The 12,769-nt window shown below is 48.2% G+C and overlaps 1 protein-coding gene and 1 long non-coding RNA gene across 3 annotated transcripts in view; one reads left to right on the forward strand and one right to left on the reverse strand.

Annotated features, from left to right (window-relative positions):
* Positions 1-5,963: 5,963 nt before the first annotated feature.
* LOC106807545 (histidine protein methyltransferase 1 homolog) lies at positions 5,964-10,282 on the forward strand. 2 transcript variants are annotated; one of them, XM_014810031.1, is made up of 10 exons: positions 5,964-6,196; positions 6,289-6,422; positions 6,909-7,059; positions 7,386-7,474; positions 7,896-7,967; positions 8,395-8,549; positions 8,746-8,844; positions 9,099-9,214; positions 9,740-9,827; positions 9,898-10,282. In XM_014810031.1, the coding sequence occupies exons 1-9, from the start codon at positions 6,106-6,108 to the stop codon at positions 9,790-9,792; spliced, it is 960 nt and encodes a 319-aa protein (XP_014665517.1). In that variant the 5' UTR covers positions 5,964-6,105; the 3' UTR covers positions 9,793-9,827; positions 9,898-10,282. The 2 variants fall into 2 exon arrangements, with proteins under 2 accessions (XP_014665517.1, XP_014665437.1); XM_014809951.1 differs by having other exon boundaries at positions 9,740-10,282.
* Positions 10,283-10,453: 171 nt separating this feature from the next.
* Positions 10,454-12,769, reverse strand: part of LOC106807684 — a 25,183-nt gene continuing 22,867 nt past the window's right edge. Inside the window, exon 3 of the long non-coding RNA XR_001393698.1 lies at positions 10,454-11,511. This is a non-coding gene — a long non-coding RNA (uncharacterized LOC106807684). The remainder of the gene's footprint in view (positions 11,512-12,769) is intronic.

The following is a 12,769-nucleotide window of genomic DNA, read 5'->3' on the forward strand; positions in this document are numbered from 1 at the left end:
CTCCCCTCCCCCTCCCTCTCCCTTCCTCACCTGCTGCGGCAGCGCGTGCGGCAGGTACAGCTTCGCCCCGTCGAACGAGCGCGTTTCCCCGAGCTCTTCGCGCAGCGAGGCGACGATGCGGAAGCGGAAGCGCTTGTTGTCGACATCCGGCGAGAACGCGACGTGGTACTCGTGTCGTCCGACGTCTCCGCTACGCTCCAGACGCACGTAGTTCGCCACCAGGGGCATGCTGCAGCAGACGGAGACGGTTACCGCGGCGACGCAACGAGACGGTCGTCGCGACACGTCAGCACGGATGCCGTGCTACACCGTACTGTAAAGCCCGGCGCACACGCGAGTTATTTTACTCAAGTAAAACGACGCACGAGTCATTTTACTCACGTGTGCGGCGGATTTTCGTTGAGTGATTTGACGCATGCGTCATTTTACTCACGTGTGCGGCGGATTTTCGTTGAGTAATTTGACGCATGCGTCATTTTACTCACGTGTGCGGCGGATTTTCGTTGAGTAATTTGACTCATGCGTCATTTTACTTGAGTTTACTTACGTGTGCGCCAGGCTTAAGCATCGTGTATTACAGGCCTCGTGCGAACTTTGCCGTATTAAGCGTTCGCGTGTTAACGGCACGGGTTCACCACTAGAGCACCCCGAGGCAGTGCGCAGACGGAGATGGTCGTCACGACAACGCGCACACGCCGCGTACACAGAATACGTATGGGCATCGTGACGATAATAATGTAGTGATAATCAGCATGAGCAGAACCAGTATAGTGCGAACATCGCCATGCAGTGTTCGTATAGTAACGGTACGGATGTCGTGCGTATAAAAACATATTCTACCACGAGGGTAGCGAGTATTATTCAGCTCTGCATAATCTATATCAGCAGCATAATCGCATAGTATTCCTCTACTATCCAGTAACACGCTTCTCATTTTGGCAAAGTTTACGTGCAAACTGCACAGACGTCTAAAGATTTTGATCAGATTCGACAGTTTGCGAAAAATAGAAAAATCCGTAGAGCTCAGCCCGCGATATATTCGAGCCACGCAGCTTCGACTCCGATTCACGGCCGACTTACGGTTTCCCCGACGTGCCTCTCATCTGCGCAGGTAGCGCCTGTGGCCTCGGCTCCGCCGGCGGGGGCGATTCGGCAGGCGGGGGCGAATCCGCGACACCTAATTTCGGCATCCTGAAACGTAAAACCCCAGTTAAAATCTCCGGTTATTCCAGGCGCGCATACATCCGAGTCGAGAGAGAGGGCAACAGGAAGAGCTTACTGTGCCAACGATACACTCCGATACACTCCGATACACTCTGATACACTCCGATGTCTCTCCTCATCGGACCCACGGTCCGTGCTCCGTCCAACCCCAACCCGACGCTTGCAACCACTCGCTCTCCATCCATGCACGAGATGTGGAGATCCCGCATGGGAAACCCTCGAACTCGCAAGCGCCCGACATGGCAGGGTGCGAAATTAACGGGAGTCTGGAGTCAAATACTCCCTGATTTGACATATGCCATGTGACATGACCTCTGTGAAGGGAAGCGTACTCACTGTGGTGGCGGTGCGGCGGCAGCGGCTCTGCCCTTCCCTGTCGAGCCTCGTCCAATCGACAGGTTTCCCATCATCCCCGGCAGGCCTCGTCCCACTGAAAACGACAAAGTAGACAGTGTTAGGTGTCATTGTCAACGTCGACTGGATGCGAGCGAATTTCACCTGTAAATGGACATTCGCGCATGTCACACCGTCACATCGTAACACGTCGAAGCAAACTTGTGTGGGGAGTCGCACCGGCTAAACGCCGGTCGCCATGAGAGATATACAGCCAAGTTGCGAATATGAGGTAAACGCCTTCTTGTAAATTGTGAATTAACCTCCACTTGGATCGTGAATGTGTGCGATAGCCGGGGACCCAAGACTGGCATACGTAAACACGGGAGTTGCTAACCCATTTTGCATGGGGGATGGTGGCAAAGACACGTGCGGGTTGTATTCCGGGCCGATAATCGTGGGCAATTCGCCATTGACTAAAACAATATCTACATTTCTCTGGGGGCAACGCCTCCCCTCACCCTGGCGCTAGCTATGGCCCTGATAACACCCTGGTACCTACGAGCAAACTGCATGCACACATGGACTGTGACGAAATTGCGTCTCGATACAATCGTGTCACAAATTGTGCTCCGACGAAATCGCACTCACGATAAAGGATCGGTACAGGCACTATATGCTATATACTTGTCACTATATCCAGTGCAGTGGGCACCGACAAATAGGAGAACATAACATCACATAACACGGAAACTATGAGCGAGTGAATACTCACTTCTACTGGGTGGGCTCTCGCCATTCTGTCCATTCATACCACTGTGACTTGTAGGCAAGCCTCGTCCAACTGTTCACACAAAAGCAACAGCAAACAAGCAGGTGAACTCGGTGCAAATTTGGAATCAACACATGTACGCACGCATGCATGCAGGCACGCGCGCGCACACATACATCCATGCACACGCACGCGCGCGTGCACACACACACACACATGCGTGCACGCACGCACGCACGCACGCACACACACATAGATATTTGCAGAGCATCATAATTATCAACCCAGATAGAAGGCCTCCTATAGGATGATATTCCAGTTGCATCCCTCAAACCAATCCTCAGCACAATCCCAAGAAACTTTAACGATACACGATTACCAAAACTTCTTTTTTCGAGCGTCATTCTCGCAAACTCAACATCAGAACTTTGCAGCGGAACGACAGAGCACAACGACTCCATTCCACGAACGTACATCTGATGGGGTAAGTGGCCGACGGCGACGCCGCAGCTGCTGCCGCGGGCTGCCTCGTAACTGCGTCTCCGGCTGCAGGATGCGAAGTAGAAGGTACCTCGGCTCTCGGAACGGGCGTGGAAACTGCACGGCTAGCTAGCGGACCGCCCCTGGAAATGGAATGCGAAAGAAGTTAACGCAGCAGACAGAGAGCACCGGACTTGCAGAGATTAAGCAGTTTTAACCGGAAAATTACATCAATGTTTTCAGCCCAATGGAATCGACCAAATCAATCAAGTTTATTTTGCAATAAATTGCGAGCAGTCACAGAACTTTGCCAACAAGTAAACCGTAATTAATATTATAATATATACATATATATATATATATATAATATATTAAGTATATTAATCAATGCACTACCTTCCCATCATAAAATGTGTTTGTCACTTGAACTGGTGTGTTAGTAGAAACAGGTGTGGGCGTATCCTGTATAAATATGCAAAATGTAGAATAAATTACAAAGCTGTTAAACCAAGAATACGTACGTATCAATGGAAAAATTGTTACCTGATGTCTGCATATATTTATGATATAAAATCTTGTCATACAATCTTACAAAGAATAACACATCATTAACATAATATCTAGAGATCTTTGCTAGCTCATGAGGTTAAATTTTCATTATTCTACCATCAGACAAATAATAGACATTACAGAGTAGTAAGATTTTATTCTATGTCGGTAAATTTATAAAAATACGATATCCTACATACAAATACAAACCACGAAAAAAGAGCTGAAATTTATCTCAACGATACCGAGTCGACAGTACCGCGACAATCGTCGTTAGATACCGTTAATTAATGAATTGCCGTTGCTCGACAATGAGAGACAGTACCTCGCCGGGTCTCCTCACTGGTTCTTGCAGGGCGGCCAACAGTGCCGCTCCTCTTCCTCCTCTTCCTATGCCAATGGGCTGAGGTGCGGCCCACCCGGCGCAGTCGTGGAGGAGGTGGAAGACTACCTCGCCCTATACCTCCACCAGACGTCGGATACATAACTCACTCGAGAGCTGTGCTCCTAGTAGCAATTATTCGTCAACCTGGCGGAAATAGAGCAAAAAGTGTGTAGTCAGCTTTTTGATGATATATATCCGTGGTGTTATCCATTTTATGATTTCAGTAATCTTTATTGTAACAAGTATGCTCATGGTACTTGTATATGATGGATAACTTGCCTAAATAAATGAAGTGTACAACTGCACTGTAGGCTCACACAAACAAGAGCCGCAGAGCTCTGGGCTCATCTGAGGTCTGTGGCCCTACGATTATAAACGTAAAATTTCAGTGTGCGTATCAGTTACCACATTGTTGAGGCGGCAGAATATGCAGAACAGCAATGCTGGTACACATCAAATTGTTAGGACACGCCCACTTATCGCAGAATGGAGGGTGGGGGGAGGGGCGGAAGGCGCCGTGGGGAGGGAGATTCAGGGGGAAGGGGGAGGGTGGGGGAGGGGCTCTGAATAGCAAAGCAGGTTCACTCCCTCTGTTAACAGTCAACAAATCATGTTAACCCTCCTCTTGAGGGTCAAAAGGTTATCCGACACTTACTCATCGCCATGTCACCCAGAAGGCCGACATTTCATGGTCCTTTCAAATAAACGCCATCAAAGCTAGGCACGCTGAAACAAAACAGTTTTTCAATCGCCCGGTCAGACCCATGTCCTTCAGCAAAAGGTCTAAAACTCTGCCCTGTGCCCATTGACCTGTGACCGTCAATTTTCGGACAGTGATGGCTTTTCCCTACCACTGATGCTATACCACCGACCTATTCACGAAGCCTTAGGTCGGAGCCGTTTTAGATTTGTGACCGCAATTCTGCCATTTCCTCCCTATGACCTTAAAGTTGAAGGAGTGAAATGTTGCCCCCTTCTTTTACACCTACATCTACCTCTTGGACCTTTGACCCCCAGCTTCGACATCCAACTCGTCTTTGACGATCCCCCAAACGACACCGAAGTACGTACCGCTACGTCTGAGCGGTTAAGATTTGAGCCCAATCGTTGACCGACGGACGACCGACGACGGACGAACCGGACGACCGGACGGCACGACGGACGATCATGCGATTCTACCAAGCTGCATCTGAGCTATGTCAGGATGAGCTAAACAAAGGACAACAAATGAGTTGAGTAAGAAGAAGTTCAGATTATTAAAGTTGAGCAACCATCGACGTACATTATAGACAGAAACGATTGCCATCTGATATATCGCAATCTAATAATTTATAAACCAAAATGGGCTGCAACCACACATTGGTGTACACGAAAAAATACGGTAACTCCGCGAGGCTAGTTAGTATGTGCAGAATTTTACATGGAGTCACACGACTTCCTTGTATATGTAAATCAGGAGCTCCGACATAAACTCGGGAGTATTTGACTCCGGACTCCCGTTAATTTCGCACCTGTGCAATGCTTCTGTGCATCATAACTACAGTAATGCCGGTACGGTAGGTACTCATAATGGGAAAATACGCAACATAACAGCGGGTACGTTTGCTGCACGAACATCTGGGGAGTGTTGTTGTACCTAGTATAGGATTAGTCCGAGCCGACGCAGACCCCAGTAATGGGGTTAAACCCGCACCCTCAGATTAGCACGTCTGCGTGCGGACAACTATATAGCCATAGGCCTAGGGTCAAACGACTAGTAGTAGTACTGTACTGGATTTAAACATTTTTTTGTGACCAAGAGCCTAAAGCCTAGAGGTTATGTATTGTACGTATGGGGATCGGAGGGCTACATGTGGATTTCCGTCTTGTTACATAGTGAAACACTGTGTATGACTGAGCTGAGGCTGCGGAAAATGTACGCGGGCTAGAGCTAGTGACGTAGTGTCGTGTGTTGTCGCAACAAATTGTCAATGTTGTTGAACAATAAACATCTTGGATTACATAACAAACATTGAATTTTGACTGATAGACGGGAATCAAACAATCCTATTACTATCATAGATAACATAACGAATTTAAAATTTACTAAAATACCGTTAAGGGTGCAATAAACGCTCGAAGTTGTGTTCTCCAAAATGTATCCAAGAATAGATCATAAAACGGCCATCTTTACTGTTTTCGTTTCGGCTGCAACCGTTTCTACCGCAAGGTGTCGCATGTGCTGCGCATGCGAGTGATGCGAAAACATACATGTAAATCATCATGGTCATAGACTAAAAATAACGCGTGTATATTATAAGTTATTCTTAGTCTATGGCCAAACCGCATAGAGCCGAGATGCACAATTAGCAACGTATTTGCAATGAGTGGGTTCAAGTTTAACTTTATTACCGATGACGATGGCGATGGGGACAGTGCAAGTGACAAAAATTTAGGATTAGGAGCTGGGGCCGGTATGTATACACTTTCTGTGACAGTCACTGTGTAGTAGTATGGTAGTGTGGGCATGTGGGGATAAGGCCTGAGTGTTACGTCAATCTTTCAGTGATTTGCGAGCAGAGTAAAGACAGAGATGCTCTCATCGAACTCAAGAGAGAAGGAAGCGATGGCGGAGGCGACAGTGGCGCCCCCTGCATCAGACCGGCAAAAAAGCTGACGTTCAACGACGACCTAGTGCAGGCGAGTCTCTCGCGGACCCCGGGTTTTCGAAAACCCAGATGACGTGAATTGGCGCTACAGTAACTTCAGCGCGAAAGTCGTAAATTTACGGGAAGAAGACGGCTTGCCAATATACAGCTTCCTCACTGGCTGTACTCAGTCATGGAAATAAGTCAGACAACATATATAGCCAGCTCTGGTTCTATATTCTGAAAACTTTGATTTCAATTATATATAACCTAAAGTAAACTCATAAAATCCATGGAAATATTAGCGAGTTCTAACTTCGTAATCTCTTAAAAGCAACTCTTAACACTCCAAAATCATGCATAACTAGAGATATAACTTGGATACATACTGCAATAAAACCTGTGACGAAGACAGTCTTCAACGTCAATCGGACGTCCTGCTCGAAAATTACCGATCCGGGGGTGGGGGGGGGGGCTGGAAATGCCGCCAGAAGGAAGGAAGGAAGCTGCCATTCCCAACACTGCCGTGCTGTTTCAGGCCATTTGCAAAAACGTCTACCAGGTGGAGACACTGACCGTGTGCGGCGCGGAGTATGTGCACAGGGTCACGTCGGACGAGGAGGTGGCGTCGTCGGCGCTACGCGAATCCGTCACTCAGGACTCTGACATCATCCCGCTCGTCTACGAAGGTTCGTGCGCCGTGCGCGCCGTTTTAACCACGGGATCGTGGATCTCTACTACGTATCTAGGGTCAACAAAGGTTTGCTCATCAAAGCTTTGCGCGTTTAGCATTTATAGGATCCTGCGTCTCTACTATGTGGAGTCAATGAAGATACACTTATAAAAGCCGTGCGCGTTTAACACGTATAGGATCCTTTATTTCTACTATCTGGTGTCAACGAAGATACACTTATAAAAGCCGTGCACGTTTGACACGTATAGGATCCTACATCTCTACTATCTTCGGATGTTTCTTCGCTACACGTGCGTTACCGTTCTCTCTCTCTCTCTCTAGGTGGGCTGAAGATCTGGGAGTGCTCTCTGGACCTCGTCGAATACCTCGCCTCATCCGACGTTGATTTCGCAGGAGCGAACGTGCTCGAGGTATGCAGACGCGCTCGAGGTATGCAGACGCGCTCGAGGTATGCAGACGCGCTCGAGGTATGCAGACGCGCTCGAGGTATGCAGACGCGCTCGAGGTATGCAGCAGCGCTCGAGGTATGCAGCCGCGCTCGAGGTGTGCAGACGCGTGACGCGAACGCCAAGCATGAAAACCACGCATCTTATTTAAAAGAAATTATCTAAGTAGTGTACAGGAAATTGCTTTAAATTCCAAAAGTTTTCCAGGAGAGGACATTTTCCCCCTGTACACCCCCCCCCCCTAGTATGAATTTCATGTTGCAACGCCTTCTTTTTTTTTAATCTGGCATCTCCCGGCTGAATCTCCGCGTTGCAGTGCTGCCCCCTGGGTGCGGTGACGTCGACGCGCGATTGTAACGCGCTCGCGCCGTGTTACTGATTGCAGCTCGGATGTGGAGCGGCCCTGCCCGGAATCCACGCCCTCGGACAGGGTGCATCCGTCGTCTTCCAGGATTACGTGAGTGTCAGTGTTTCTGCGAACGGTCGACGAGGAAAAGTTTATGCTGAGACTATTGTTAATTATGACTAATGTTAATTAAGACTAATGTTAATTAAGACTAATGTTAAGACTATAATTTTGTGTCTGACAATGGGCCCCAGGTCAACAGCCTATAAGAAAAGGTTAATGCCAAGCCAACTTAAAATTAAGTCAAAATTTGTGTGTGACAATGGGAGGGAGCCAGGTCAAGGATCCAGCGAGAAAAATTTAATACTAAGACTAGTGTTCAGACTAATTTTGTGTCTGACAATGGGCCCCAGGTCAACAGTCTATCAGAAATAATTTAACGTTAAGGCTAATTTTGTTTCTGGCAACGGGGGGAGGGGTCTTGGTGATTTGTGATGGTGACCTGACCGGCGCCTCTCGGCTCATCTCGGGTTTTCAGAACGCAGAGGTGCTGGAGCTGGTGACGATACCGAACGTCGTCAACAACACGCCGGACGATGACGACGATCGCGTCGCCGCACTCCCCGGCCGCTGCCAGTTCTGGGCGGGAGACTGGGGCGCCCTCGAGCGGAAGTGGAAGGAACTACAGCTCAGGTCGGTGCTCGGAATCCGACGGTCGCGCTAAAATGCACGAGACCGCGTCATAGCGTCGTCGAAAGCGTTTTCTGGCATTGCTGATTACATGGCGGAAAAATCTGGAAAAAGTTTCGCCGCCGAGAGATCGCAGTCGTTCCGTTGACTGTCGCCGTTTCGATTCCGACAGCTAATCCGGTGTGTGCGTGCTTCACAGGTTCGATGTGATATTGACGTCGGAGACGATCTACTCGGAAGCGGCGCAGCCACACTTGTACTCGCTCATCAAGGCTGTACTGAAGCCTGCAGGGGCGGCGTATCCTTGCAGCTGACGTTGTGGCTGATGCTAGAGAGGAGAGAGCGATAAGAGAGGGAGAGAAAAAGGGGGGCCCTTTCTCTCTCTCTCTCTCTCTCTCTCTCTCTCTCTCTCTCTCTCTCTCTCCTCCTCTCTCTCTCTCTCTCTATCTCTCTCTCTCTCTCTGTCTCTCTCTCTTTCTCTCTCCCTCCTCACCCAACATTCTCCTGTCACTTTTTCTATCGGCGTTCGCCTTAACCAGAGGGCGTCACCAGCTACGTCGCGGCGAAGGTTCACTACTTTGGTGTCGGCGGCGGCACGCGGCAGTTTGTGCATCTCGTCGAGGAGGACGGGGCGTTCAACGTTACCACTTGTTTCGCCACGGAGTCAGGTACGAGTGCGCAAATATGGGGGTCGGTTGAATCAAGGGGGGACATGTACGTGGGGTTTATCATCGTCGGGCCACGCCTGACCGTAGGTTAAAACTCAACCCTAACCCTAATCCTATCCCTGACCTTAATACTACTACTAATCCTAACCCTAAACTTATCACTAATACTAACCCTGACCTTAATCCTAACTCTAACCGAATACTAACTCTCACCTGTTATTCAACCCTAACCTTAACCCTAACTCTCACCTGTTCTTCAACCCTAACCCTAACCTTGACCCTAAACCTAACCTGTTCTTAAACTATATCCCTAACCCTAACATTTACTTAATCCTATCCCTAATCTGATTTTGAACCCTAACCCTTACCGTGATGCTATGCGTAACTCTAACCTTGACCTTGGCTGAGCATCTCACTGAATCGCCAAACAATTCTGAGTTTTTGCCTGTGGATCTAAATCGGCGCGCGTCGCATTTCCCACCGGCGCTCTCTGGTGTTCATCCTTGATCGATGTTCTCCTGACAGGTTTGCGGCGAGAGATCCTGATGATGCGATGGAAGACCGCCGGCGCCACCTAGGTGTTGCGATCTCGGACTCGCTCACTGCTCACCAGGTGGCCGCGAGATGTGTAGCGACCGGCGCCACCTAGGCATCGCGAAAAAGCTGCGATAACTGCTCACCAGGTGGCAGCGAGGTGGGCAAGGGCGGGCACCTAGTGGCGATAAAGCTACGGTAACTGCTCACCAGGTGGCCGGCTGCACTCGTCGAGTGTCGACCGGTCGACGGCCGTGAAGACAATGCCGACGCATGTTTCGTATGTATGTGTAGTACAGTGCAGTATGTACGTATGTATCATAGTGTGGGGCAGGGGGGGGCAGTGCGCTCATGGTAAATGCCGGAAGGAGACGACACGTGTTTTTGGATTCGAGCGATCGTCTTTAGATGCTCTTGGAGTCGATGGACAGTGGCGACACCTGGCATGCGAATTGTCAAGATCTGGTTTGTATGTTGTAGACAATAATGTCAAATTAAATAAATGTGATACTTTTTATGGGAATTTAACTTGCACTTGGATACTTGACTTTGGTTTACTTTTTTACACTTGCATGCGTGACTGTCTCTCTCGTTTTGTATGAGAGTGTCCTTTTAACTTAACTTCATGAAACTTGTTATACACACGACATTGTCAATGTAATGGCATTCGTCGTTCTAGCACTATCTTCTGCATTTCAACACATATTTGTTTTACAATATCGAAAACGTTTATTAACAAAAGAAAATCGGTCAGAAGACATAAATTAATATCCTGTACAAACTGTAATAATGGAACAATAAATAGCAATAACAACGCATAACATCTCGTCTCTTCTTCGCACTTCGAAAGATGGCACGACTTGACGAATTAATACGTATTTGGTTCGATGCGGGTTGCGGGCGAGTTTTCCCGCTCCTGATGTGTGTACGTACGTACGTACGACACGCGCGTGGCAGCACGGAAGTGACGTGGAGAAAATAAGAGTACTCGGCTTACGGACACGACTTTACACCTGTTTACGTGGGAATGTGGTAATAGTATAGATTGAAACATATTAGTCTGTGGCTTACGTAATAAAAATAAAAGAGCATTCCCTGCCCAAGAGATAATTTTCATTTAATAGATAATATTATTGGTTGGTCAAGCAATGAGGTGTGATGCTCTGACCACGAGATATTTTTTTATTAATCGGATTTTTTTCGATGTGACGCCGTAACAATGACTAACATGGTAGAACGTACAGACTAGATGATGGTGCATCTTGTATCCATGTATATTTTTTTCTCCTCGTCCCTTGTGTCTGTGCTTTCACGCATGCGCGCGCGCGTTGACAACAGCAATAAATACGTTACTATATACACGCGGGCGTTGATGGGTCGCATCAACGTCTATAGTCTCTCTATTCGTAGCTACGCCGTAATAATTATATATTAATAACATTCACACCGCATTTATATAGATATACCGATTTTGATTAATAATTTCGGCGACAGATGGCGCCTGTGAAGACTGCGTCGGTGTTTTCCTTGCGGACATGTGACAGACGCACTGCCGTAATGGGTTGAATCTATGCACGTCTATTTCCGTCCGTGTGTCCATCCTGTCCGTGTGTCCACCTCCGTCCTGTCCATGTGTTCACCTTTATCCAGTCGCAACAACGAACACTCTTCGATAGCATGAGTCATCGGTGATGATGTGATATCCGGGGCACATTATTTTATACCTTCGTATCCAGACAGTGAATGGCGGATCCGGATTCGAGCTTCTGGGAAATAAACGAAAGAACTGTCAGAAGTAATAGAGAAGACGAGTTATCAGCGCTGGACCTGTGTATTGTCCAGACTCCTGCAATATGCAATCCGCAATCTCTAAATAGACGCTTTCCAGGAATTAGTGAAGTGTGGCGGGCAGACGCGTGCGGGCTGAGGCAATGTGCTCGCACTAGAACACTAACATTCACTACGCTCGTCGATTCAGGCCATCGACTTCAACTCTTTCACTCTACTACGTTCGCCGCACGTTGCGCGCTCTTTCTTCTCTTCTCATAGCGCTCTCGTTCTCTCTCTCTTCTCGACTCTCTAACTCTCTCTTCCTCTCTCTCTCGAAGGCGTGCCGCTCTCTCCTCTCTCTCTCTCTCTCTCTCTCTCTCTCTCTCTCTCTTCGCTGGCTCTTAATTTTCTCCTATGCTCCATGTCTTAGCGCTCTTTCTGGTTCTCTCGCTCTCTCTCTCGATATCATTCTTCATCGATCTTCTCTCTCTCTCGTCTCTTCTCTTCTCCTCTCTCTTCCTCTTCTCTCCTCTCTCCTCTCTCTTCTCTCATCTCTCTCCTCTCTCTCATCTCCTCTCTGCTCCTCTACACTCTCTTCTCTCGCTCTCTCTCTCTCTCTTCTCTCTCCTCTTGCTTCTCTTCTCTCTCTCTCTAGATCTCAACAAACATGCACACACAACACACTCTTCTCGTCGCTCTTTTCCTCTTATCGCGCTCTCTCTCTTTCTCTCTCTCTTCTCTCTCTCTCTTCTACATACTTCTCTCTCTCTCTTTTCTCTCTCAGCTCTCTATCTCTCTCTATCTTTCTCTCTCATTCTCTCTCTTCTCTCTCTTCTCTCTCGTTCTCTCTGATCTCTCTTCTCTCTCTTCTCTCTCTCTCTCTCTCTTCTCTCTGCGTTCTCTCTCTCGTTATCTACTCTTGCTGCTCTCTCTCTCTCTCTTTGCCCTCTCTCTCTCTCTCTCTCTCTCTCTCTCTCTTTCTCTTTCAGCTAATTTACATACCGCCGCGTTCGAAACTCGTCTGCGGACGTCGTCACGTGATTACGGCGCAGTGCTGTCAGCTTGAGGGGGATTACGGTATGGCGGTATTAGGACAGGGCTAGGCGCGTGTTCTTATAATCACTCGCTTTGTCTCTCACTGTGACAGGCTCTCTAACAGCCTTGTGTTTTTCTGGCTGTAGTAACTATTGTCTGTTTGTCTGTCCGTCTCTCTGCCTCTTTCTTTCTCTCTTTCTCTCTCTCTCTCTCTCT

Source organism: Priapulus caudatus, unplaced genomic scaffold, assembly GCF_000485595.1.
Source record: "Priapulus caudatus unplaced genomic scaffold, Priapulus_caudatus-5.0.1 Scaffold0, whole genome shotgun sequence".
Classification (NCBI taxonomy): Eukaryota; Metazoa; Priapulida; class Priapulimorpha; order Priapulimorphida; family Priapulidae; genus Priapulus; species Priapulus caudatus.

Bases quoted from the DNA above. Each gene is read 5' to 3' on its own strand.
- LOC106807545 (XM_014809951.1), top strand. From the start codon at position 6,106: ATGAGTGGGTTCAAGTTTAACTTTATTACCGATGACGATGGCGATGGG. The intron at 6,423-6,908 runs GCGAGTCTCTCG...GTGCTGTTTCAG, and splicing joins TCAACGACGACCTAGTGCAG to GCCATTTGCAAAAACGTCTA. The intron at 7,060-7,385 runs GTTCGTGCGCCG...CTCTCTCTCTAG, and splicing joins CATCCCGCTCGTCTACGAAG to GTGGGCTGAAGATCTGGGAG.